At 39.5% G+C, this 27942-nt stretch overlaps 1 protein-coding gene across 6 annotated transcripts; it reads right to left on the bottom strand.

The window, feature by feature from the left end:
- Window positions 1–26009, bottom strand: LOC117938869 (ninjurin-2-like). 6 transcript variants are annotated; one of them, XM_034863814.1, is made up of 5 exons: window positions 25742–26009; window positions 5041–5177; window positions 3776–3855; window positions 3289–3452; window positions 1246–1895 (listed from the first exon to the last, which is right to left on the bottom strand). In XM_034863814.1, exons 1-4 carry the CDS (start codon window positions 25835–25837, stop codon window positions 3298–3300), a joined length of 468 nt encoding a protein of 155 aa, XP_034719705.1. In that variant the 5' UTR covers window positions 25838–26009; the 3' UTR covers window positions 1246–1895; window positions 3289–3297. The 6 variants fall into 6 exon arrangements, with proteins under 6 accessions (XP_034719703.1, XP_034719705.1, XP_034719700.1 ...); XM_034863809.1 differs by lacking the exon at window positions 3289–3452 and adding an exon at window positions 2731–2929; XM_034863812.1 differs by lacking the exons at window positions 1246–1895; window positions 3289–3452 and adding an exon at window positions 1–852 and having other exon boundaries at window positions 25742–26007.
- Window positions 26010–27942: the final 1933 nt, after the last annotated feature.

Below are 27942 nucleotides of genomic sequence, written 5' to 3'. Positions count from 1 at the left end.
AATTGCTGTAAATTATGTATTCAAAACATGGAGTCATCAGCACACCATTAACACTGTTGTAGTACTAATATTCGTAATACTATAGTAGACAGGCAGTTTGGTCTAGAACTTGACCAGTGACTTTTACTACGATGGGAGAAAAAAAAAATACTCTTTCTCCATATGACTTAATAAATTGCCAAATATTCAAAACAAAACTGGGATAAGTACTTTTAATGCTCTTTTTTAAAGTTTAAAGTTTAAACTTTTTTAAAGTGCTTGTGTTTAATTAGTTTATTTTGTCTGCTGTAGTAAGAACTGTCAATGAGGCTCATGTTCCATTGGGGATACCCTAGATGCCAGTGCCAAAATTACATTATGGAAGTATGGAAAAGGACGGTATGGTAGAGCTATACCGCTCATATTACATTTGCCATATATGTCTACAGTGTAGTATATACTGTACAAAGCTTTTAAAAAGCAAATTTGTTACCCATAATTGAATAAACTGTATTTAAAGTGGATCTTTTTTAAGAGACGCATTTATGTAGTCAAAAAATAAGCTATGATACAATAAGATGTATGACAGTACAGGTCTGTTACAAGATAGACAATAACATTAAAGTCAAGAATGAAAGCAAAAAGTTATATCTGTCTGGTAGTAAAGTCTAAAGTTATAATAATCAGCTGAAGTGTGTGCATCAGCCAGTCAGTGAATGCGCATCATGAGCCATGGGAAGTGTCCACTGCTCTTCATGCCAAAGGTACTGATGAAGAAGTTGAGGACTGTGGTGATGAAGACTATGATGGTCGTTACGTTGTTCAGGTAATCCAGACGTCTCTGCAGGGTGGAGTTGTTCAAATCCCGACGGCCTGTGATGCACGCACGCACACACACACACACACACAGACAGACACACACACGCACAAACACACAAGCGCACACACACAGTGGAGAAAGAGACGGTTCAAACTTCACTTGGTTCTGACACACACACACACACAGTAGAGAAAGAGAGGGTTCAAACCTCACTTGGTTCACACACACACACACACACACACACACACACAGACTTCTATTTTGGCCTGGATGCTCTACATTATGATTACCTTGAATAAACACAAGGACAAACTACATGTCCAATTGGCGCCTTCAAACAATGACATGTTTTTACACTTATGCACACACACACACATGCTTGTGATATTAGGCCCGCGTTCACTGTTAATTTACAATCTAGCAAAAAACACAATAAGCATATCTTATGTTAAATCTCTAGATTTATTCAGCTTTTTGGAGGAGAATGTGTTTGAACAAATTAGTAGGATGGCTCTTATTTATACTACCCTGGTTTGTGTCTGGTGTTGAACCTCAAATTACTTTTTTTAATGTCAATCAAGTTTTTATTTAAAAAATCAATTTTAGTAATTTTACCAATAACTAAACAAGGGGGAAACACAATTGTAAAAAAAAGTTTAAAATACACATGAAACACAATTTTTCCACAAGCAGGTTATTGCAGTACATAAAATAATGCATATTCACATAGATATTGAGTAGTTAAATGAAAATATTTTAGTTGGATTACCGTGTAAATCACATTTTAAACTGCGGTAGAATAAAAATGTTTGACCATGTGCAAATTGTATGTGAATTGTCAGCAGTGAACATCAACATTTGAATCAATATGTTTAAGTGTGTGTAGAGATGAAATACACTGAGTGCATTTGTGGTCGTGTGTATTTGTGTCAGAAGTGGAGTCGAGCCAGCAGCCAGCGGAAGAAGCCGGTCCTCTTGGAACCGAAGAAGCTGACGAAGAAGTTAACCACCGTGGTGACGAAGATGACGCCTGTAGCAAGGTTGTTCAGGTAGTCGAGTCGTTTCTGATTGGACACCACATTTAGGTCCCTGCGGGCTACAACACACACACAAACACCCAAACACACAAACACACACATACACCCAATTTCAAACACTTCAAACACATCCACCCATACACACCCATTCATTGGATGCATGCATATTCACATGTACACTAACAATTACCCCTTAAAAACATACAGTAGGCCTACTGCACCCATACAAACAACAATATAGTTCAGACACGCACCCCCCAGCCTCTGTCTAGTTTTTATGACATTTTGACCCTCACGCCATAAGTATAATTTATACTTTAATGCTGCCCTGGAGCTGTTCCAATCAGAGTAAGCTACTTCATGCAGACTTTGGATACTTGGTGACTCTAATAAAATGTTTAAATGGGGCTTTGTGACTGATCATTTTCTGAAGTGACAATTTACTCCTCACTCAGTTCTATCTTTGTCAAAAAACAACAACAATTGTGTGGGTTAAATACCTGTCAATTACAGCCAACACAGTTTTGTTAATGAGGCACATATGCAAAGATAATTTGACACAAACAGATGACGCTTTTTTCTAGTTAGTGCAAATTGAAATAAAGAACGGAGTTAAAAATGTACAAACTCGGTATTCTTATTCACTATCAGTACCAATAGAGGTTCATCATCTAAAAGGAATAGGTAAAAATGTTGGGAAATGCTATACGCTTTCTTGCCTTCTTTCTTGAGAGTTTATTACCTTTTTACTGCACTATAATAAAGATTAATGCTGCTTTGTGTGTGGAGGATTTGAAACATCTGTGCTCTGAAGCCATCTGGTGGTTGTATCAAGAATGAGAGTGTGGCAAACGGCAATGCACGATAAACATGCACGTTTATGAATGTACGTACAGTGTGTGAATGTGTCTGCTGAGGGTGTTTCATAGAATGAACCGCTGAAGCAGCCATCGCAGGAAGCAGCTGCGTTGTGTGCCGAAGGCGGCTTTGATGATGTTGACGATGAGGGTGAGGAAGATGATGCCCGTGGTCAGATTGTTCAGGAAGTTTAACAACCGCTGACAAGAGGGGAGGAGGGTCAGCTCAAAACGAGCTGCATCACACACACGCACACACACACACACACACACACACACACACACACACACACACACACACACACACACACACACACACAGGGTTGTAACAGCCCATCAATGACCACGTCACTCCTTCATTTTCATTCCTAAATCATCTGACCAATTGGTGGTTGGTCCCCGTCCTAGACATTAGAGTACAAAATACTGTATTTGATTAGTACTTTAAGTAGAACAATAAGTCACACTCATTGTACGTGTGTGTGTGTGTGTGTGTGTGTGTGTGTCCGTGCGCAGAGTTTATTCCCACGTTAAATGTGTCAAAAACTTGATCTACTTTTAAAAAAAAAGATCTACATGTCCCTCTCGTCCCTACGTCAGAAAGTCAGTAATGCATCCTGGCAAAGAGGCCGGTGCGCTCCATCCCAAAGATGGAAATGAAGATGTTGGAGACGAAGATGAAGAAGATGATGACGGTTGTGGTGTTGTTCAGGCTATCCAGGTTCTTCTGGTTGGCCTCTTCGTTAACATCTCGCCGAGCTGCAATGAGCACACACATGTACACACACACACACCAAAAACCAAAAAACTACACAAAAATGACAAACTACACAAAAGGGGCAGAGAAGTATTCTAATGCCAATATTTGTACTTTTGTCATACTTGATATACTTTTTTTTGTTTTATGTTACACAAACAGTATCTACTTTCTGCCAAAACGGACAAGTATTTGAATGGACTTCAACCTACACTGACACTATTTTTACAAGAAATCAATGTGTCAGTTCATTAGTATGTTAGTATGAATGGTTAAAAACATGGAGGCGGGATTTCTGAAGAAGGTGGTCTTTTGATTGGCTCACCAATGATAATGATCAGGACTCCAGCCACTATCTGGAGAGCCAGGGAGAAGGAGATGAGCGTCAGGACAGCAGCGTAGTACCTGCAGAGGAGAGAGAAAAAGTTGAGGCAACAGTAAATGTGATGATGCAGGAAGTTGAACTCTACAATATTTGGGGTTCAAACCGCGAAGCCATGCCGACTCAAATTTCCGTGAGCTGAAATGAGCTAGAAACATGAAACTTGGGGGAATAACTGGAAATGGTTATTTTTTGAAAAACACATTTTTGAGATCTCCTCCTAACACCGTAGCTCCGATATCTACAAAATTGTTAGTGAATCATCAATGGATCAAGCTTATTACAAGTTGTATGAAGCATGTCCATATCCCAATTACTTTTCAAGTTATTGACCAATGAATTTGGAAAGGGGCGTGTCTCTGGACATAAATAAACATAAATTTGCAAACTAAAGGCCAATCATAACAAAACTCACAGTGTGTGTAGATAAGTGACACAGATATACCCAGACAGTCCTATTTACATACGCCACTAGGGGACACTACAAGGGTAAGATAGGTGAGTGGCATTACACACATTTTACTATAAATCACATATTCATGGTCCAGTCATGCCAAATCTCTCAGGATATGTCCTCATATCTGATCTGATCTGATAAATACCTGAACTACACCATGGAAGTTTTATTCAAATTAGAAACAACAGGGGGCGCTATAAACGCAAATGTCTACATAATGACCGCACACATACACTGCGAGTCACAAATTGACCACTAGGGGGTGCTGTAAATGCACAATAACTGGACGTGGAATGACAAAATCAAGGTTTGAGCTTGGAATGACTAAGCTACATATATCTTTTAGAACATAGACTTTTAAGATGTACAGAAGATGCTCTTTTCTACTGTATGTCCATATTCTACAACAAAATTTGGATTGAAAAAAAATGTTTTAAAAATTAAAAAAAAAAAAAAACAGTTGTAGGCATTTAAAAAAAAGTGCACTGTTTGTCCATTCGTTACAAAGCTTGCAGGATATGTATTATAACGACGTTGGACCACGTGTGTGAAATTCCTCTGATCTCGCTATTGAGAAAAAAGGTTTTAACCCGCTCATAGTTTTATTTTATAGTAGCCTACATTTTCTCCTTGCCCTCCTTTGTACTTTTAACTGAATTTACAGTGGAACTTCATCTGTAGCCTATACACTAAATAAGACAGTTCTGTCATCTCCCTAATCTCTACATCCGCTCAAACACACTTACTGTACCTGTATCCAGCTCCCTGCTCAATGACGGTCTTCATGTGTGTGATGTTAGCCAGGAACAGAGCGATGTCCAACATGCCCTCAGCTGCTGTCTTCTTCGTGGCATACAGGTTCATGTTCAGATTAGAGGTTGCACCTCCCTGAAAGAGAGAGATACAGATTTCAGGTGGCCATTCCCACCCTTTACACCTTCGCGTTGAGCTTTTACTGTTACTGTAAAACTAGTAATGTAGAATACTGAATGGCCAGTTTCCTAATGTTTTTTTTACTAACTCAGTTCTCCACTCATCATGTCTGATTTTTGCATCTGCCAAAAGGTTACGCAGCATTGGTCTATTTTTTACTTTTCTTTTTTTTTGTTAGATGTCGAGATAAATAACTTATCATCTGGAGATACCTGATGCAATTAAATAATTGCCCCTGCTCTTTAATGTGCCATCCACATGAATCCCATCGAGCTCTGGCCCGCGTGTGAGACACCCCTGATACGGGGACATCTTGCAGGGACAGGACACCTGGCTGTCACCTGGCTGCATAATGAACCCCATCCACTTTGCTTCCTTTAAAAGGCTGAAGACAGAGGGCAATAGAGAGAGAACAGGAGAAGGTGAATGAATAAAAGAAAGTAAGACTGAAGACATAAAGGGAAGACAGAGAAAAACAAATGCCATAGAAATCCAGAGAAGAGAATCTCCAAGTGACCTTGTTGTTGTCTGACCAGAAGAGGGCAGCAAAGACCAAGAATACTATGCAAATACTGCCAGATGAAAAGCATATGTCTGATAAGATGAAGTGTGTTCATAGTTTTAGTTATTTATTTTTGCAACCAAATTCAAGCCAGAAATCCCTGTCCATGTCAAAAAGACATTGATTTAATTCGGCAGTACAAAATATAACCCTCATCACTGCTTAATGTAATAATTAAACTATACATAAATCCTCATTGTTGTCTCAGAAGCCATACAAAATGTGTGTGTGTTTGTCTTTGTGTGTGTGTGTTTTGGAAGAAGAAATCATTATAAAGCCTATCCAATTATTGCTCTGTTATAGTGCACGGACTGCAGATGCACATGGATTACTTAACGCTGAACTATAGATTGAAGCATTCTGTCCACAAATGGATGATTTTACCCGAGGCTGTGTCAGTGTAGTTTGAAACAGTGCGGTCTGTTTTCCTGTAGGCTCCACAGAAACAGAGATGTGTTGAGGGCACACATAGATCACATTATGTACTGTTAAGCCAATCATGTGGACACTTGGGACACATTGCCAGCTTTATGACCTCACTCGGCTGTAATGTGCTTTACTGCTCCAAAATAAATAGAACATTGACGCTGGGCATATGCAGTAACTGTACTCTGTTTTTATGTGTTAAGCCACTTTTGCCTCTACAAGTGTTTGGACAACACTCATACAGACTTGTTCATTTGAAGCATACTGAGCCCTTAATCAGCAGTCAATAGTTACCATGTGTGCACATAAGGAAGCACTCTAGTACAGGAATGGAGAAAGCACACGTGCTTGTGTGGTGCAAGTAAACACAGTGTGGGCTGAGATCATGTGCCTTGGTTTCATTTCAAACTTGTATGTAACTAACCAACGATGTCGACCGACAGCACCACATAACTACTGAACAGCAGTGTGTTTACATCTCCTACGCTCTCGCGCATGACTACTGGCCCTGTGCACTTTGGAAACAAATATTTTCCATTGAAAGTGTTTATATGAGGTCCATGTCTTATCATAGTGTAAGCGTGCCTTGATTTCTGAAACAAGATGTTGATGTTGCGATTTGCTACCCTAAGAGGTAAAATATTTTTTTTGGGGGGTATTTTTAGAAATGTTTACTGATCCCAGGATTTAATTAATTAGAACAGGATTCTAATTAACATATTTTTTAATCGCCATCAAACTAGTACACATGTGGTATATTTTTGTGCTGGAAATCTTGATTTCATACCCCCCACACAGCCTGTGTTACAGTACAGTTTGGTCCAGACTGGTATAATCTCCCAGAAATTCTGAAGCAATTCCTAGAACTGTAAGACTGTCAAAACACATTGAACACGTGTACCATGGCCTTTTGTATGTTTTTTTTCTGACTGTGTGTGTTTGTGTGTGTGTGAAAGACAGAGCGAGAGAACTGGGTAGAAAAAAGAAGGAAAGACATGAGGAAGTGAAAAAGACTCAGATATAGAAACGAGCACAGAGTGAGAGAAGACGTGTACTGTATTCATACTGGCCAGTTTCCATATTTTCTTCTTCTGGGACTCGTGTGGTTACACTTTATCAACATCAGCCTTTGGCACGGTGCCAAAACACACACACACACACACACACACACACACACACACACATACACATACACACACACACAAATACACATGCAACTACTGATAGCCCATCAAGACACAGAAGAAGAAATTGAAATGGCCTACGTACAGTTTTACGGGCCATGTGTGTTCCCCTAGTGCTTAATCTGAATTCATGAAATAATTATTTTACCCTTTGTTTTCACCGTACAGATCCAAAAGGTATAGATCCTTATTTATATTATTTAAGTGGTTTGCACAAGGTTGCAACAGGGCTACATACATTTATCCCTAGAAGCTGTGAATTACCAGTTGGCCTCAGGGCCGTCCAGGATTGACTACCTGGCTCAGCTTTTGCTTTTGAGGAATGAGAAAATGTTTCTTGCTTGTTTTCCTAGTTTAGCTTTCTCTGGGGAACATCAATTGTTACTTCCAGTATTATCCCTAATCCTTTAACAGCTGCTCACTGTTAAGGGCTACACAGGTTTAGCATGGTAGTTTGATTAATAATTTGATCCCTAGAACCAAGCCACTAACTTGGCTAAACACAGTAACAACAGTAACAGTTAGTCTATGACAAACAGTAGAAAATATTAATAATATTATATACGTATATTATATAACTCCCTACACAGTCAGAGCAGTGTCAGTAAAATGTACACACAGAAGTTCTCTTTTTTTCCCCAGTGGTTTTTGTGGACGTATGGTATTTATAAAATTAATGATTCCTAGAAATCCAGAATTCTTGTAAAACTTCCATTCCTGAAAATCACTGATCCACAAAGGCCACAGGGCCATATTACATAATGTACACACACCCACACCCGCCTTGCACACATACATAAACCACATACTGGATGTATACCTATATAAGGCGCATACAACAATGTGTTGTTCCACATGTACAGGTACAGTATGCACATTTGTGCCACCAATATGCATAAAAACAACTGCAAAGGCTTTACACTTCTAACTGCACACAAAGACACACAAACATACACCAGACCACATGAGGGGGCCCCCCTCAACCTCACATGAAGTGCACCTCCCCTGGACTCCTATTGGTCTATTTAATAGCCAATAGGAAGGAAAGCCCAGCTAGGAGTGGAGCTCTGGTTTTTTTGGAATATGTTTTTTTTTTACTGTCAGTCTCTCCATCTGTCTCAGTGCTTGCCTATTTGACTGTTTTTTTCTTCTTCTGCATTTTTCCAAAACTCTCATCGTCAAGGCATCGTCTTTCAATTTGGCTTTAATATAACTGCCATTTAGGGTAAGGGAGCAGGAAGAAGGGGGAAAGGAGGAGAAAGCAGAAAAGCAGATGAAGAGAAACAGATAGCAACACAAAGAAAGGAGTCAGCATTAAGGGAGGAAAAGACGCAGTGACAAAGAGACAAGTTGTGTTTTCTCTTGCTGGCTAACTGGAAGCAGAGCGGTGTCTGAGTTACTACTTACTCAAATGAGTTGGGTTGTAAACATGCTTCAGTTTTTGCAAGAGACCCTAACGCTAACCTATCAAATGAAAGATCAGTTAGATAACCCTGAAAAAACTTAATGGCACCTGTTTAAAGTTATAATCCTGAATATTTAATTACATCAAACCCAATTTTTATGCTGTTCATGTCATTTTTTAAGATGCTGCCCCAAATGTTTATCATACGTTTAATTTTGAATGGAATGCTGGACATGCATTATTTATTAGTAAAACACAAATGGTGTTCCCACCAGGATATGTCTATGTTGTGTTTCTACAGAGCAAAACTGAATTTTTTTAGGGTCGACAGTGTTGACCAACGTTTCCACTTCTTCTCATATTTTATTAAATGGCCTCAATGATGGAAATACTAAGGGGTTTGCCTGTTAAAGATAAAAAAAACATCACCTAGAATTCAATTGACCACTGAGTGCCTGTCAAACATCATCTCTCCGCATTTTTTGTGTTTGTTGGTTTTAGTACACGGGTCAGCACGTGAAATGCTGCGCTTGACGTTATTTGTTTGTCTATTTGTGTGTGTGTGCTGATGATAGGTGGGGGCAGTGGGCATGTCAGTGAATAGACTTAGTATTTCAGAGACAAACAAACACAAATCAACAAATGCACACAACCAGACACACTGGTTTAGAGTCAAAACATTTATTAGGTAAACTTTGACATGGAAAGAAAAACAGAGACCGTTATCTACACAGACACACAGTCACACACATCATTTCTTTCCGACTCATGCAGTAGATTCACATCTAACCCAGCTCTGCCCAATGGATAACTATCCTCCTGCTGACAGGTCGTTAATAAGCAAAGCAGGCATGAGGAACAAAACTGTTACATTATCGTGTCTTCCTGCTGAGTCCTTTATGTCACTGTGAATCCACAGGCCATTTTATCCACCTCTTTGTCCTATTTTACCCTTCCCCTCGTCCTCTCCTATTTACTATCACATAAACCATTGTTTTCCTCTTGACTCCGCTTCCTGCATTCTACTTTCCTAGACCGATAGAAAGGCACAAACACTGTGAAGTGATAGGACAAAATTACATACCAACCTCTTCTATACAGAGGATTTTAATTGGCAGGAGTAAAAAATAACTAGTGGGAATATGTGGGTACTACACACTGCTCTGATTACAGGACTGTCAACACTAGTTCTAGTTTCAATCAAAAACAGAATAACAAAAATGGATGGCTCTCTCTCTTTTCATCGATATATGTGATCCTACTGTCCTCTTCTGCTTCTCTGTGATCATCAAATTGTCTTCCTTCTATTATCCAATGGAGGGTAACTGCTGGGCAAGATGTACGAAGTGTTTGTGTGTGTGTGTGTGTGTGTGTGTGTGTGTGCTTGACTTTAGTTTTAGGCCTTGAAAGTGAGGACACTTTTGAACACTAAGACTCATTTCTTCCTGTCTGAGAGACGTAAATTTAGCTGTACTCAATTACAGCCTTCTTTACTTGAATATTTCTATTTTCTGCTTTTTATAGTTCTACTTCACTACATGCAGAGGGAAATATTATACTTTATACATAGTAACTTAAATGCTTGTTACTTCACAGATTAACTTGTTTAAAATATAAAATCACATTATCAGTTTGTAAAATATAATGCTTTGTTACAGATTAAACTACCTAATAATAAATAAATGTTACTAATAGCGCCATCTTGACCAGCTACAAATGATTTTTAAACACATTTGTGCATGTTGGAAAATAACCAGCAACAACAACAACATATCTAACAATACAACTCTGCCAAGGGCCGTTCTGCTTGGTAATGAGTATTTTTACTTACAAGTTTATTTTTTTCATTACATGACGTGTAAGAGACAAAACCACTCAACTTCGGTGACCTTCAATCTCTCACACCCAGTGGGGAGACACTTGACCACACGGACCTTGGTCTTCCACTTACGGAAATGCTCAGGTGCCAAAATTGAATGTGTTGTTGCCAATGTCCGAATCCTTCCACATTTTCTTGTTGGAATTTTAAACTGCAGTCGATTGATGAGGACTACGGTTAACTGCTCGTCAGATCTGCAGTGTAAATTGAGAGAGACAGCTAGCTTGACTATCTGTCCAATTTGAGTTTTCTCTTTCTCTTACTAAAACAAGTTCCTTCCTATTTTGAGCTTAGTGCCCATGGCATTTGTGATTGGTTTAAAGTAATGCCAATTAACCAGAGCACGTTTCCTCCCATTACAGAATGCTAAGTGGACTATCAGACCCTCCTCTGCTCTGCAGCGTGTGGACGGTCTGGCAAAGCGAGACTACACAGACCCACACACAGCGCCATGATGTCCCACACAAGCACAGAGAATAACATGAACATTTATTAATTTGAACTATGATTTAACATGACACATACAGACATAGAATAACTGCTACATTTGACCACATGAGGCCCTGTAGGGGCATCCCACGGAAACCTCGCAAAGGGTTGCATTTCCAAGGGGAAGATTTTAAAGAGATGATATTACTGTATAAAGCTATTGTTGCTAAATTGCCACACTGATGGTTAAATGAAAGAAAAACAATGACTTTTGCTTTATCGCAGACAGGTAATGTAGCATCATGATTTCTCTTTTCAGAAATGAAAAGGACATTTCTGGTTCATATATAAATCTTGTTTTTGTGGTTTGGGCTATCATTGCAGCAACAACAAGTGAATTGATTGAAGAGCTGTCTAAAATATGAGGCAGACTTTGCCAATGGCTCCAGGGGGTATCAGTAGTTGCATTTTTGTGTGTGTGTGTGTGTGTGTGTGTGAAGATAAGCCCCTGAATACCTTGTTCTCCACTGACGTCAGCCATGCTGGCAGACTCTGTTGAGGTAAGAGGTTGACACATGGCATCCTTTGGCATGCTAAATACCTTTGAAGAAACATGTGCCAGATGTGTGTGTGTGTGTGTTGTGTGTCAAGTGGGTAAGTAGCGTGAGCACCATTGGTATGTTCTTGATCACACTGCATGCTGTCATGGCAACTTTGCAAACACACACATACACAGATATGTTCTAAGTGTTTAGAGATGCTTTTCCATAAGGGCAATTTAAGTTAGAGTAACTTCACTGTTGACAAGCATGACAAGCAAGAATGAAAAGTATGCAGTATGCAGGTACAGTATGCAAATGTAAATGTTGAATGTATAGCTCTGTCAGATTAGTATCAAGGCAACGTCCTATGTTCCTGTCCTTTGTACTGTCCTGAGTCTAATTCAACAAAGAATAGTTTATTCCAAAATGTACACACACCCATACACACACACCCATACATACACACACACACACACACACACACACACACACAGACACACAAACACGAAATCATATGCCCTGCTTTTACTTTAGGAAATTCATATGCGGTTTACACAAAGGCGTGTAAAAAGAACTCTGTCCCCTCCGGGATGATTTGTAGAGCTGTAAAAGTAGACAAAAGTAGACTCATTGTTGAGTGTTTGCTTGAAGCTTTTATCACAGGCAAGACATGTTTGGAAAGTGGATGGACTGATGACAGTCTTTGTGAGGACGAAAATGGCAGCAATAGCTGGAATTCCTTCTGTTTCTTTGTAGTGTTTAACCTGTCATAAAGAGGTGCATGCGGGCATGAACCAGAGCGTCACAAACACTGACAATAACCTGTTATTGAAATAAGCTTGCCTGGCCTAACATTTTGCAGTGTAAATCAGACCTAATAATAACGCAACACTTTTGTCATCAAGCTGGTAAATTACATTTTCACTTGCCACCATCTTTTTAGTAGATCTCAGGTCAGGTACCCTCAACGGTAACCTCAAGGACACTTCAGGGGTACAGAGGTTTGTTCCCGAGGGAGCTGGTTGCGGACCCTCCCTTTGAAGAAACGCTGTCTCTATACACCGTGTGACTGCTGCTGCAGCCCACGGGTCATTTCAAAGTTAATTAGTGCATGAAACAAAGGTTAGATTAGTATTCTTTAAACATCCTTCAGTTCTTATGAAACTAAAGTTGACAGGTCTTTGCAGCAATGCTGCATTGCTACATTCAAAGATGACAAAGGGGTGATGATTATGAAATGATATTTTGCAGTAAGGTTAAATGTGCAGCAGAATGTGTTTCGTTTTTTTTGTTGTTGTGTAACTTTGCAGTTAAAGGTAATGTAACATTCAAGTTGTACTAGACAAGATGCAAGATATTGGATTGCTTGTTGTTGATCAGCTGATGGACCACATCCCACATAACATTGTGATCATCATCTCAAAATATCTTATTAGCTCATTTTCATAGGAGTGTTTTTTGACTGAAAGATTGAAAGAAGTTAACATTCAAACACAGGATTGGAACCTGGTATCACTGACAGGTCTATAGGTCTTTTCTTTAAATGTAATGTGAGTTTAGTGAGAACATGAACACAGGCTTGTTCTATATTTCAAATGATAAGTTGAAAAATACCCATTTAAAGTCACACTATACAGTACATGCTCAGATTGTGAATATGGCTAGATTGACACAGTTTGTTTTCTCTTGCCTGAACCCACACATAATTAAGAGAATGAGACAAAAGAAGAAAAGAAAACGGTTGGGGAGAACATGAGGCTAGTTAGCAGATGAGAACTCAATGGGAGAAAGAGAAGGGAAAGTTAAAGAAAAGAAAAGAAAAAAGAGTGATTTAAAGTGGAGGTTATGCAAAAACAAAACCTAAAAAGATTAAATCTAAGAAGGTCCCTGAACTGTACGAATGTACTTGGCAGGATAGCTGGACTTTAGCTGTTTTACCTTTATTCCAACAAAGACACTTGAATGGCACCTCAACTTCTTCTCCAAGACTTTAAGCTCATTTACTGTAAGTCACTCCAATAAAACTCTCATTACGACACCTTTCATTGCTTTATAATATGTTTTGCATGACCTCATACTCCTTTAGCCTCTCCTTTGTATTGGGTAAATTAGTTTAGTTTTGATTTTGTTATATATGCAACCCTGAAATAAATGAAAAAAAAGGTAAAGATTTGATCGAAGAGCCAGCCAAGTTGTAGTCAGTGCTGGAGAAGGCTTTGATCATGTGTTGTGTGAACTACTTCCATTTCAAGCTGAAATAATAAATGTCAACAAACAGCTGGAAATTAACATGTCCATGACTCGCAAGCATGGAGATGAAATTGCTTTTTTATTATACAATTAACACCCTTAATAACACACCACTCAGTGTGGATGGCAATCTGGTTAATGGTTAGGTAGGAGAACAAAACTCAATGAAGCGTCAAAAACAGCAACAAAATCAAGATATGAGTCACGTGAGCCCTAGAGTAGAGTAACTGCTGTGATTATGCAACATGTGCAATCATAATTCAATCCCCCAAAAAGTCAGTTGGCCACAATTACTTCTTGATTTACAGTCACATTAGAGTGCCTGTATCCAAAACAAAGACAACAACACGAGTGTGGGTGGGACATACATATTGTATACTGTAAGTAGCTGAACAGTGGTGTTTGTGTGGCTTTTTTTTTAGTTGTGCCTCAGGGGCGAAGGTGTGGTGTGTGAACATGTATTATGAAAAGAAAGCAAAGATGGAGAAGTGACACTTTAACTTTTTTTCTTAGTTGTGTCATTTTTTTTCTTTCCCACAGATGACCCGAAGTCTGTTTGGAGTTTAAAAACCCCCGTCGGGCACCCAAGCTTTCATGCCTTGGCCATGTGTGGCATCCCAGGACGTTCCTCCCAGCAGCTTCCTGGCTTTTTAATGGCTCTGCCTCCATCACCATCCACAAAACACACTTCCTTCCTCTGTGTTTGTGTGTGCATGAGGGCATTCCTGCTTCCCGACTTCTACGAATGCTGCTTTTTTGTGCCAAAGCTGCATCCCAAAACGTGAGACATTTAAAGAAACAGACAGATATCGGCAGTGTCTGGGGTCAAAAATATGTAAGAGATGTAACAGATGAATTCTACAAGAGAATGTGTGACTGTGAATTTGGGAGGAATTTGCCACTTTGTGGCATTATATCATAGATATGTCTCATTGTTTATCTTTAAAGGCCTTTTGTCAGTCACGAAGTGACAACACAGCAGATAATAAACACCCAACAACACACTGCATGTTTGCAGAGTGAAATACAGTTTCGGTAATGCATATTTTTTTCACCTTTTTTACTATTTTTAAAGGGGCACTTTTACATCAATCTAATAATAGAAGTTGTCTCATACAACTGTGACAGTTGTATGAGACAACAAGTCCTTGGGAAATGGTCCCAAACCATTTCACCTACCCTCTAATACAGGGGTCTCCATGTAGCTTGTGTGACAATAGATTGAAAAAATGAGACGCAAAATTACGTAGATATTAAAATTTAGGTGGCTTACCTTATGTTCCATAAAAGTGTAAAGTGTTAATGTATTCTTTGACCCTGATGGGAATATTTTCAGTGATGTAGCTAACTATGTGGGGTAAACCCCTAGCAGTGGCAGGAAATACAACCCACAGGAGGGTTTTCCATCCTCAAACCTAAACGTAACCGTCAAGGTTTTAAAAACAAAACAAAAACTACTTAGTTAAGTTTAGAATGCAGTCATTTCACTTCCATGAGTATGGGCGTTACATAATTTCACACATGACATAAAACGTGACGTAATTCTGTTTGTTCTGTGAAGTTAAAAAAAACTCTGTTACTTTTTTTTATTTTAAAGATTATTTTTGGACATTTTTGGCTAGGACAGATGAAGAAATGAAAGGGGAATGACATGCAGCAATGGACCACAAGTCAGAGTTGAACCCTCACCCCCTGCGTCAAGGAGTAAACCTCTATACATGGATTCCTGTTGTGGGGGGTGTGCGGTGAGGACCCAAACGCAGAGAGACGGAGGCAGGCGGGAGCAGGTACACAACGCTTTAATAGCAGAAGGTCCACAAACAAACACAGGGATCCAAAACAAAGTAGCAAAGTCCAAAAACACAAGCAAGAAGTCCACAGAGGTCCGGGGGTAAAAGACGGGGGAAAAACTCACGGGAAAACATCCAGGGAAACAGGAACAATACCGGGAACTCAGCAACGTAGAGACAGGACACACGACTGAACAAACTGGAATGATCCAACAAGAGGCAGAGGAAACATTGGGGTTAAATACAAGAGGTAATGAGGAACAGGTGAGACATCAGGTGAAACACATTAGGGTGGGGCTGAACAATCAGACAAACAAAGCGAAGCTAGACAAGACAAGACCAGACAGGAAGCTGACTAAAAAATAAAACAGGAAACAGAACATACACAAGCATGGAAACACAAGACAGAATCTACAAAACCAGACTAATGGGAAAACCGGGACAAAAACACAGGGAAGGCCAAACAGGACAAATACCCCAACAAAAACCCCAAACCATAACAATTCCCGCTCTACTAACTGAGCTATCTGGGCACCCTTACTTTCATTTTCAAACGGGATGAAAACTCTGGTCTCCTGGATGAAAGTCCCGTCTTTGTTAGACTTAACCACTACCCCAACCCTGTCAACTTAGGCTGATTATGACATTCTTATACTTTCATCCTGCTTTGCTCCCGTAACAATTACTAAGGCCATTAGAGGGGGCCACCTAACAATAAACGTAAATAAGGGTCGTAATTGCTGCTTGGGAAAACTACCTATGGGCACTCCAATATGAGTGTAAACGACTTTCGGAGTCGTATTTTTGGGGGAGGAAAGTCTTCCAATACACCCTAAAGCCTGAGAGAATTACGCTGAAAACTGAAAGCAATCTCAGTTTGGGCTAGGAGACTACAAACCTGCATCACAAACAGGAGTTGTGGACTGTGAAATTCTCCGTTCCAGTAAACTATTTTGCACATATAAATGGAACAGTGTTGTTAGCAACGTTACAAAGTTACCAACACAGCCTAATAGTTAAAACTCAGTTAATCCTGCTGTGGCAATGTGGTAATGATCAACATGGATCTAAGACCTCTCTGATCAAAGCTACTTCAACAGCATCACGTGTAATTTTAGATAACGACTGTGATGCCCTTCTACTGTTGAAACTGAAATTAAAGTGTTTAATGGTCATGATGAAAGTTTCCACTTAAACAAACCTTTGAAGATTCAGAGCCACGTCTGCTCTCTGCTTTCATAAATATAGAGTAGATGCACATCCTCAATCAGTTTAAATAAACAAATTAAAATCAATTTACATTTAAGTTTCTTTGCTGTCAGATAGTTATGGTAACAGAGGAATACACATCATATATGTAACAAAGGTTGGAATAGGATTTGTCTACAGAGACATTAGTGTGTGTGTTTGTGTGTGCGTGCGTGTGTGGTGTATGTGTGTAGTGTGTCTGTGTGCGGTGTCTGTGTGCGTGTGTGTGCCTGAGAAGAAGTGAATGACTATTTGTCAAAAAAAAGTTACTCCTGTTTACTTTTACTGAAGTGGTCAAAGGTTAGATGGGTTTTTCTACACACAAACACTCCTAAAAACATCAAGGCACAAACTAATAAATGCAATAGATCAGCAAAGGTGACCAAACCTCAGGAGGAGGATTTATTTAGGTCCCCGTAGGTGGTATGTGTTTGCACAGAGTAGGCTTATGCAGACAGGATACTGAGACAAACAAATGCTGTGATACATTTCACGTTGTGTCCGGTCATGCTAAAGTTTCAAAATACAACATGTGAGATTAGAGATACAGGCTTGTTAAAGCAGTAGCCAAAGCATATTGTTTTGGTGTGTTTAAAATGGAAATGCGAATAGCTGCCAATTAGCAACTTCATAGCCAACATTTTATTTTAAATGCCGTCCAATTTTCTGTCCAAAGAATTAAAACCGAAAGCCAACATTTACCCTGCCTGATAAATTATATCTTCTTCTTCTTCTTCTTCTTCACAAAGACATGTATTATAAATTTGTAGAATAACTGCAACATGTGTGCGTAAGTATTTCACATTAATTAAACACAAATGAAAATACTTTTTTTCCCTTAAAACGTGGTCGATGCCTTCCTGGTATTCAACAGAGGACAATTAATAACAGAGCCTTTGTTTAAGTTTTAGCGTGATCTCATTGTGTTCAAATCAACAATAGTCCCATTAGCAGCGCGGGCACCGGGGGACATCAGCGACGGAGACTGGATGAGGTAAGGCAGAACCTCAACCACCTCCCACACTCGTTCTTCCCCTGCATCGCTCCAGCCCTGCGTCCACTTTTTCCCTTGAACACATTTCAAATGACATATGACCTCGCACAGCTACATCATTCTATTGCATTCACTAAAATACGACGGTTGTATGCTCATACACAAAGCTTGAAGTCATGATGTTATGTTCTGTTATTTCTCATGCACGCTTAACAGGCATACAGGCACACATTCGCTGGAAGCCATATACGCAACATATTTACATGTTAACAAACATATACTGTACATACAGTATGTTAACTGTCAGTTTAAACGGACACATGCTTGTAAACCTCCATGCGAGATTGACCAGAATCACAAACATACAGGATCTTTCCCATGCACACACTGTCTTATTCAATGACCTAACACTCAATGGATTAAGGTTAAACACAGATAGAGCAAGGTCTGTATCAACCTTTAAATTCACATAAACATACTCTATACAGACCAGCGCTCCGCGACATAGCAACACATATTATCAACAAACACAAAGGGGCAGATTCTGTGTGTGTTTGTGTGTGTTAACGTGCGTGCAAGTGTGTGTGTGTATGTGTGTGTGTGCAGCCCAATACATATTTTCCCCTGATTTCTATTTGCCAAGTTACCTCTTTTTCTCTTCCCCCTCTCTTTCTTTGTTTTGTATCAATTCACACTTTTACTCTCTGGTTTGTCGTCTATCTTAAAGCAATATTTTACAGCATGTTGGATTATGCGTTTTATTTCCAAGGATTAAATAAGAAGATTGATATCAACGTTGCATCTATGCAATCTTACAGTAACATGCAGTACACATACTTCATGCGTTATACACATAGACTGTATATACAAGGTTACACCCTCACCACAAACACAGTTTCTAAAGCATTGTATATGTTAATACCATTGTAAATGTTTATGCATATTTCCACGTGTATGCTTGTCTCCAGATGTGTGGCCACACGTGTGGCTTTGTCTCTGTATGTGTTTGGCTGTGATCCAAGCACAGTACACGGTAGAGTAGACCTCTATGACTTACAGATTTAAATGGAGTGGAGTGCATGGCGCTTCAAATCAATAATTAACACACAGTTCTCTGAAAATAAAAACAAAAACAAAAACCATTTAACAGCTTCATATGTTTTTTTATGCGCAGTCTGTTTAAATAAAGCTACGTGGAAATGCCGTGAAAGGACTGACACACAGTGAACCTGGAATTATAGGTCTGGTGTGCATTTCTGATTTATGCGTATGTGTGTGCGTTAGTGTTTTGAGTTGTATTATCCCAGCAGGGGAGCCTTGGGACCAGAAAGGGGGTTTCCTGTTCCTTCTTGGAAAATACGACTGGAACAAGTGGATGATGAACTAAAGTGTGAGACAACACTCTTGGCCAAACGCTGCAGTTAGTGATTTATTTCATGGGTATTACAGTGTTAAGCTCAAGTTTTTAACATGATTGTTTAGTAAGTTTGACAAATAATATCTCGAGGAAATATATCATCTAAAGTCTTTCACTGAAAATAACATTTAAGGAGATGTTGGAGTAAACATTTTGAGTCCTGCTCAGGTGGAAGTACAGAAGCAGACTTGTGTCTATAATGAGAATACTTGTGCTTTATATCTGCTGGGTTTGTAAAAGAGACGGTGTGTGTGTGTGTGTGTGTGTGTGTGTATGTGTGTGTGAGATAATCTAATTGTTTATATCTGGTGGGATCTGAAATTTCGTCTGGTATCACTCATCATGGCACTTCTAAAAATCTTTTCACGTTTCTGCACACACGCAAACAAACGGCAGCGTTTAGGGCTTAATTCCCATAAAGCTGTTTCAGATTCAAACCGAGTCGGCTGTCATTTACCCCCCAAATATGAAAAGAAAACACACATTCCCCCCCACTCCCCCTCTAGACAGCGGAAAATAGGAAGACTGCAAAATGGAGGAATTTGTTAATAAAGAAATAAGAGAGAAGAAGATGAATGTATGAGGAAGAAAGAGAGACAGAATTGGAAAATTAACATAAAACAAAGCATAAAGAAAGAAAGATAATAAGTATGATAAATAACACACACACACTCAAAAAACACACACACACACATTTTGGTCCTTAATCCACCTTATACAACTGTAAATATATATTTTCAAAAGTACATAGTAAAAGTGAACTTGAAAAAGCTTTCGACACAGTCAGTTTCTCAGAAACCCAGCTTAAATTATTGTGCTTGCCAATCATGTTCAAAGGCCAGTACGTCTGATGCCAGTAAGCAAGTATAGCTGATTACACAATTCACAGTGGTGACAGTCACATATGTTCCTGTTTCTGTTATGAGACGACTGCAGGGGTAACAACAACAATGACATAAGGACTAGGTCAAGAATCCAAATATGTTATTGGATGTTTTATTGGGTGTAGGTGTGGAATGCTGCAAATGAACTATGTTTTGCATCTGCTCATTCATTAATTTCAGTACAATGTTTCAGTTTATTTGATAAATATGAATTCATAATAATAATAATTAATGTGTAAAATGACTGGCCTAGATCACTGTAGAGTGCATACAGGTTTGCCTGATTAGGTCCCTTTAGTAGGGAGGGGCTGGGCATGCAACATCAAAATACCTACAGAGCTCAAAAGAACCATCGCCATGACAACTGAGGAAACTCCATACACTAAAGAAGACTTGTGACAGTAAAGCTGATAACAAGTCACATGGGACAGACTTGAGACATATTCCAAGTGTTGCAGTCAATCACAACTGAGCCCATTGGGTACAGGGATATATACTCACTGAGTATATGTTCTGTTTCTGTTCAAATGTTCAAAGACACATACACACACATACACAGACACACACACACACACACACACACACACACACACACAGCCTGAATCATATATACTAAAACTTTGACTTACAAAGCAAACATAATACAACACGCATATTACACAACAAAACACCCGTCATTTAAAGATGAGGCCCAGTTTGGTTTCGGGTGAAAGTTCCCGGAATCACACACATGCACACACACACACACACACACACACACACACACACACACACACACACATGCACAAACACAAACACACCCACACACACACATACACCCACACACACACACTTTCTCGTACTTCACACACTCACTCAGAATGTGGCATTTGCCATGTAGGGGCCAAGAAGGGGTCACACACACACACACACACACACACACACACACACACACACACACACTATCGAAGAGAGGCAGCGATGTATTCTGGGACGTGAGAGAAGTGGGAAGGAGATGAGAGGGACGGTGGTCATGGAGGGACACACAGCACCATTAAAGCACACAAGTTGTTATTCAAAAGAAAAGATTCAGGAGGAACAACACCATTGCGTTTCTTTCTCTTGTCGCTAGACGGCTGATTTTGATGAGATGGAAAGACAGCAAACCCCCAAATACAGATCAGAGACGCCCTTAATTTTCTCAAAGTGGGAAAAAAATTTGATACTCTTTGTAAGGATAAGCAAATAAGGAAAATAAGATATATGGACTTTGTTTTAGATTATGTTAAGGAACAAATCCCATTACTCTAACACCAGATGATGGTCTCTGTTGATTGCTTTTAAATCAACTGTTTCACTGTGTTGATTGTTAGAAAGATGCTTAAAGCCATTTAACCATGAAGGGACCATCTTCTTCTGAGAGTTTGACTGTTCTGTCTAGGAAACATGGCATGCATGGAGAGGCTGTGTGACTCCTATTAACTTGGTATCAGCGCTCCACGCCTTGTTGCTGTGCTCTATACATAGAAATCGACTTAGAGGTGTAAAGTCTCCACACCATAGAAATGGATTTACGATGGCAGCTTCACACAGGGCCCAGCTTGAAAACCTCATAAATTCAATTTAAGCAAATAACCTGCTTTCCTTTGGACTTGATTTGAAGCTTTGCCAGATGTTGAGAAGATGTCACGAACTCAGACAGCCAATTCAAAATCAAGAAGATCAATTAGAAATCCACCAGCATCAAACTGTATTCAAACCATGCCTGCAGGTTATGTAAAGCCAGCTCATTTCCCGAAAGCAAACCCCCTTTAAGTCCAGATTGTTTTAGTTAATTTGATAAATAATATTTTATATAGACAAAACACCAAAATAGATCCAAGGTACATTATGAGTAATGACCCATGGCACAAATAAACAAACCATAGCATCAGATTTCTGGGTGTGAAAACTGTAACACTGGAGTTTTCAGCCATTTAATAACAACAACAAATGTCTTCATGAATCTTTATAAATCATTCAGTTCCTGTCTTTATACTTGTTTACATCACAAGTTAAAGTTTTTGAACATTGGATTTTAGAGAGTTGTTTATTAATGTTCTTGGACTGTCTTAAGCCTAGTCCATTCATGCACAGGTATTATTTTACATAACAGCTTTTTCTGTGCGTTTTGGGCTTTCATCCACACGCAAATGCCATTAAGGTGATTGAAAACTTAGCTTTTGAAAACTCTGGCAACGGTTTAGACTTTTATAAATAGTGTTTTTGTCGACAGAGAAAACAGAGTTTTTAGTTACTGTCGTCAGAGTGTGCACTGTTAGCTCCTTTGTGAGGTGTCACAAATGAGACATTTCTTGCAATTGCGGACCAGGCCAAAATAGTGACGTAACAGGCTTGCTATCAGAACTTTTTACATGTGTACACATAAATGTACAGTTCCATTGTATTATGGAACAGAGGCATCAGAATGCCCTACAGAGGTTTGCACAAGACCGCCGGACTTCTTGTTGGTGGGTATCCTTCTGGTGACAGCTTTTTTTTCAGGCTTCTGATTGGTCAACATTTTCTTTGCGTGACTGGGGTTATATTGCTTCCTGTAGGCTTAGAATGCTCTTGACAACGCTTCAATTGTGTTTTTTAATTTTTTATGTTGACAAAGATTTCTGAACAGTGCATGTGTGGATGGGATTTTTTTGAGAAGGAAAGAAGGAAAAAACCTTGTGGATGGGTCTGAGACCGTAGAATGACATGACGAATTTTAAAAAGAGAGGTTTCCTCTCAGTGAACCTTCCCTGAATAAAGATTAAAAAAACAATAACAAAAATAAATATTACAAGGGATTACAGTGCAATGTCAGTGGCAGGTTTCTGGTTGCAAGGGAAACCACATCTAATTATATAGCTGCTCTCACAATGGCTCTTACTCTAAAACATACTTCAGCCCTCACACCTGCATAATGTAGTGATGATAGCATCAATCATGCACATACAAACCACTAGCAATGACATGCCGGATGTGTATCATGCTGAGAGAGCAATTTCTTAAACACATCCTGAATGCACATGGACACGCATACACTCATTTCCACTTTTCTCTCTTCACATTCTCTTCTCATCTGCCGACATATGATAAAGCAATGAACAGCTGTGGCAAGGACTTGGCTTCTGTGAACGTCCATGAAGGGAATTTACATTCTGAGCCACATGATATGACCATTACTGCCACAGGTAGTGGCTGATGATGTACCATAAGCTCTCAGCTTAACTGTGATAAAGGACGCCATAGGCCTCTGCTAGGGTGGTCTTTACCATCATTCACAATCCATATCAGTCATTTTATATTCTTGCTAACTGCAGCTTGACCACACAGCAGCTACTGTAACAGCTTGCTGTGGTTAGAATTATCACTGTGACAATTTACCCCAGACATTACAGATAAACTGTTTAAAAAAAAAAAGTAGTATTGTTCTTATTGATATGAAAGTGTAACTTATCAAACAACAGGAGGGAAATTCAGGGATTTAATGTGTGTGTTTGTGTGTGTGTGTTTGTGTGAGTTCGGCGTGTGCGTGTATGTGCATGTGTGTGTGTTTAGTTTAATGAATAAACAAAACCAGCATTCATGAGAAGTAAATCTGGACATGGTTAGCAAGCAGCAAACCTATTTTTGCTTTTACATATGGTAAAATCATACTGCTGCTGCTGCAGTTTTCATCCTGCGAACAGGAAGTGAAATTGAAGATGTGGGATTTTTCCTGAGTAGGATTGCTATCAGGTAAAATGTACTGAAAATTGACTTTTTGACTATACCTTTGTTAGTGAGTTTTCTTGGGATTTTTTAAAATTATTATTATTGATTTACAACAAGCAGAAAAGCCCCCAATACCTGCCACAAGATCTCCAAACAATCAAATCAAAATTGTTACAGTGACACAATTATCAAGCCTTGGTCCTTAAAAAATGTTGTTAGATATGATCTAAACTAAAATATAAGATTTCAGACACATATGTAATATTTACATAAAATTAAAAAGTAGATCTAAGGTGGATCATCCACTGTCAGTAATTAGTGAAGAAATTTCTTAATTTTGCAAATTGTATTTGCTTCCTAACAAACAGCAGCAATACTGAATAAACAACATTTAAAAATATATAATTTTTTATTTGACTCCACAACTCTTTCAAATACTGTGAATAATGCATACAGTATTTAGTGTGAATGACGCTAAAGCAGTATGTGACTTACACATGGACACATCTGTCACTGTCTCACTAATACACGCCCCCCCCTTCCCCCCCCCACACACACACACACACAAACACACAAACACACACACACACACACACACACACACACACACACACACACACACACACACACACACACACACACACACACACACACACACACACACACACACACACACACAGCTTCTCTTGAGTAATAGCACTTTGTTCACTGGAGACTATGTAGCTAAATATACCAGAAACTGATAGCCTGCTGGCCCTGACACTGATGCAGAAGATGAATTGCAACAGACACCCAGAATGGAATGCCCATTAAACTGTAAGTGTGTGTGTGTGTGTGTGTGTGTGTGTGTGTGTGTGTTTGCGTGGGTGTGTGTGTATGTTCTCATTTAACTAGACAGCTTTGTGGGGCCAAAATGCGGTTAGGGTTAGAATTAGGTTATGGTTTAGGTGAGGGTAAGGGTTAGGGTTAGGCATTTAGTTGTGATGGTTAAGGTTAGGGTAATGGGCTAGGGAATGCATTATGTCAATGGCGGGTCGCCACAAAGATAGTGTGACGCACTGTGTGTGTCAGTGCATGTGTGTGTATGTGTGTGTGAGTGTCTGTATTTCTATTAGTGTAGTGAATGAGGATGAGTCAGATTATTTGAAGAAAGTGTTAGTTTAACACTGTTTTAAACAATGCCAAAAAAATTAAACTAAAACTACATAATGTGACACTTTAAAAATAATACAGAAAATGCCTTAAAAATGAATACGTTGAATAAAAAAAGTGTCTTCTCCAAAATAATATTAGGTCCCCAACCCCACCTTGACCCCTTTTTTCTTGGCATCAGTAAGTACCTGCTCTGTTGACCCGCAGCACATTAGAGGACTTTATTAGCCTCTGCACACAGGCTCTAATTGATATTCAATGGATGTTGCAATCGTAACTTGGTCTCAGAATAGAGTATGGACCCACAGAGCCACACAGCAACCTCTCTGATCCTCACCTCTCACTATGGCAGGACATACCACAGCTCTGTGGCAAAGCTACAGGAGCAGTGATTCAGAATCATAGATAGACCAGGACTGAGTGGAAGGAAGATGAAAGAGTGAAGGAAAGAAACAGAAAGGAAAAGACAAAAAGGTAGTAGAGGCCATTGCTAAACAGACGGAGAGATGAATCTTTAAAACACCTTCATTCAATTTTTTTCAATCTCTGTCTGTCCCCTTTGTCTCTAGCTGTCTCTTTCCCAATCTTGCCCTCTTTTCCACACGTTTCTCTCTCTCTGTGCACTAACCTGCAGAGGGCCACTGGCTGGCATGGTGGATCTCAGCGACGTCAGGTCGATGTCTCGGCCCTGCTCCCCTCTCTCTGTCTTCCCAAGTCCCTGCATAATAAGGCCCGAAGTCAGCAAGCAACCAAGCGCACACACACTTGAATGTTACCCCAACAGCAATGAAAATGCTAATGCAAGGATGGCAGTGGTCTTTATGAAAGGAAATGACCCTGGACACCAGGCACCAAGCACCAGGCAAGGCAAGAGAGGACAGTCCAGGGACAAACAAACGGCTTATTCACCCCATTCTGGTCTTTCTCTCACTCTCTCTCTCTCTCTCTCTCTCTCTCTCTCTTACACACAAGTTTTCCGCTCTCTCAGCCTCTATTCTCCATCCATTTACCAAATCTAGGTTGTAAAAATGCTGCAACACCAAATGAACCACTGTGCTGAAAACCATAGTCTGAGTGTTAGACTGTGACCATATTTAAAGTTTCTCCCTGTCTATCTATCTATCTATCTATCTATCTATCTATCTATCTATCTATCTATCTATCTAAAATGACCAAACTAATGCACACCAAGTTGTGCCTATTACTGTAGCTTGTTTGCTCAACCAAAACATTCTGCTGTATTTCTGTTAACTGAGGTCAGGTACCTTCTTGTAAAAGCACTGAGGCTTCACTGTTGGAGGTTTACAACTCTCTTAACCAGGGAACCGTTATTTGGAACAGGAAGAATGTGTTATGTTGTCTTTCTCGGTTTAATGAAAAAGAAACATTTCTCGGCAGTATTTACATCTGCCGAATTTAAACACAATAGCCGGCAGTGTGGAACTAAAATTAAAATAAAAATGGTTCATTAGAATATGAGAGGGAATGGTCTTTTGTAAAACTGAGGAGACGTGCAGTTGTTGACTTTGTAGAGAGAAAGACAAGAAAAGGGAGGGAGAGACAGACAGAGAGACAGACAAACAGAAACTTTTCAAAACCAGAAGTTTCTTCTCAGGAGTGGAACACAGAGGAACTTAAAAAAGTTTGTAGTGGACACAAAAATAAAACATCAGACTAGAACACACATCACAACGAAACAGAAAGTAAGGCAGGAATTTTTTTTAGATTAAGTGTACTTGAAGAGAACACACATATACACACAAGCAAAAACACACACACACACACACACACACACACACACACGCACACACACAGGCTTCAGCAGTTGAGTACCAGGCTGCGCTGACCTCTTGCTTTCCACCTTTGTCTGCCATACACACACATGGACATACAAGCACACATTAACCAGACAGTAGGCTACCAGTCTCTCATTCTGACTATTATAAAAGGGCCTTTATGCGCCAAGAATTTTCATCATCGCGATGCACACACACACACACACACACACACACACACACACACAAACATACACACACACACACACACACTTCAAAGTTAACAGAGCGTTGTTGCACATCTAAGCTCCTGATACCATCTGATAACATTATCGGAGCTAACACTCACATGCTGATGCCGGCACACACACTCACAGATATGAAAAAATATCATCACGCACCCGTTCTCATGCAAACATAAACAATACAAGCAGAGTACTGTGGGATGAGGGTATTCCTAACAGCACTGACCAAGGTGCCAGATTGTATCACTGACAGGTGTGCAGGTTTACATGTGCTTTAATGTCATCCACCTGCTAAATGTGAGTTGTGTGTTACGTCAACATTTTCACTTATAGGCTTTCTTTTCTGTATTTCTAGGACCTAAACATACGTATGTATACAATATATACAATGTATTTCATTGCAAAGCAATGGTATTTTAATAAACAAAATGATCCCTTACTTTAACACGTAATCCAAAGTCCTACTAAACAGAGATACCTTCATCACCATTATTGCAGTCAAGGCTAAACAACGTGCTTTTTACGGTTCCAACACAATACTTGAGTAACCAGGACTGTTGGGTCAACAAAATGGGTCAACAATTGAGTCTTACCAATTGAAGTGTGTGTCTGCCCTGGACCCCTGCTGCACCCATTCAACTATTTTATAAAATGAGGACTGTAGTTGCACCAATTTATGGAGATTGGATGTTTCTGAAGGTGCTGTAAAGAAAAATGTAATTGATTCAGTCGCTGCAGGAGGGCTTTGATAAAAAGAAAAGGGATACAGACTTCAAATAAATGCAATCATACATGCACTAGACATGCAC

This window comes from Etheostoma cragini, chromosome 23 (assembly GCF_013103735.1).
Source record: "Etheostoma cragini isolate CJK2018 chromosome 23, CSU_Ecrag_1.0, whole genome shotgun sequence".
In the NCBI taxonomy this organism is placed as follows: Eukaryota; Metazoa; Chordata; class Actinopteri; order Perciformes; family Percidae; genus Etheostoma; species Etheostoma cragini.
The sequence above is the reverse complement of the archived record's forward strand: the minus strand, read 5'-3'. Positions and strand labels throughout refer to the sequence as shown.

Coding starts and splice junctions, on each gene's coding strand:
- LOC117938869 (XM_034863809.1), bottom strand. CDS start 25,837: ATGCAGGGACTTGGGAAGACAGAGAGAGGGGAGCAGGGCCGAGACATC. Junction 5,178..25,741: donor CAGCCAGTGGCCCTCTGCAG/GTTAGTGCACAG, acceptor TCTCTCTTTCAG/GGAGGTGCAACCTCTAATCT. Junction 2,930..3,775: donor AGTCCTGATCATTATCATTG/GTGAGCCAATCA, acceptor TGTGTGATGCAG/CTCGTTTTGAGCTGACCCTC.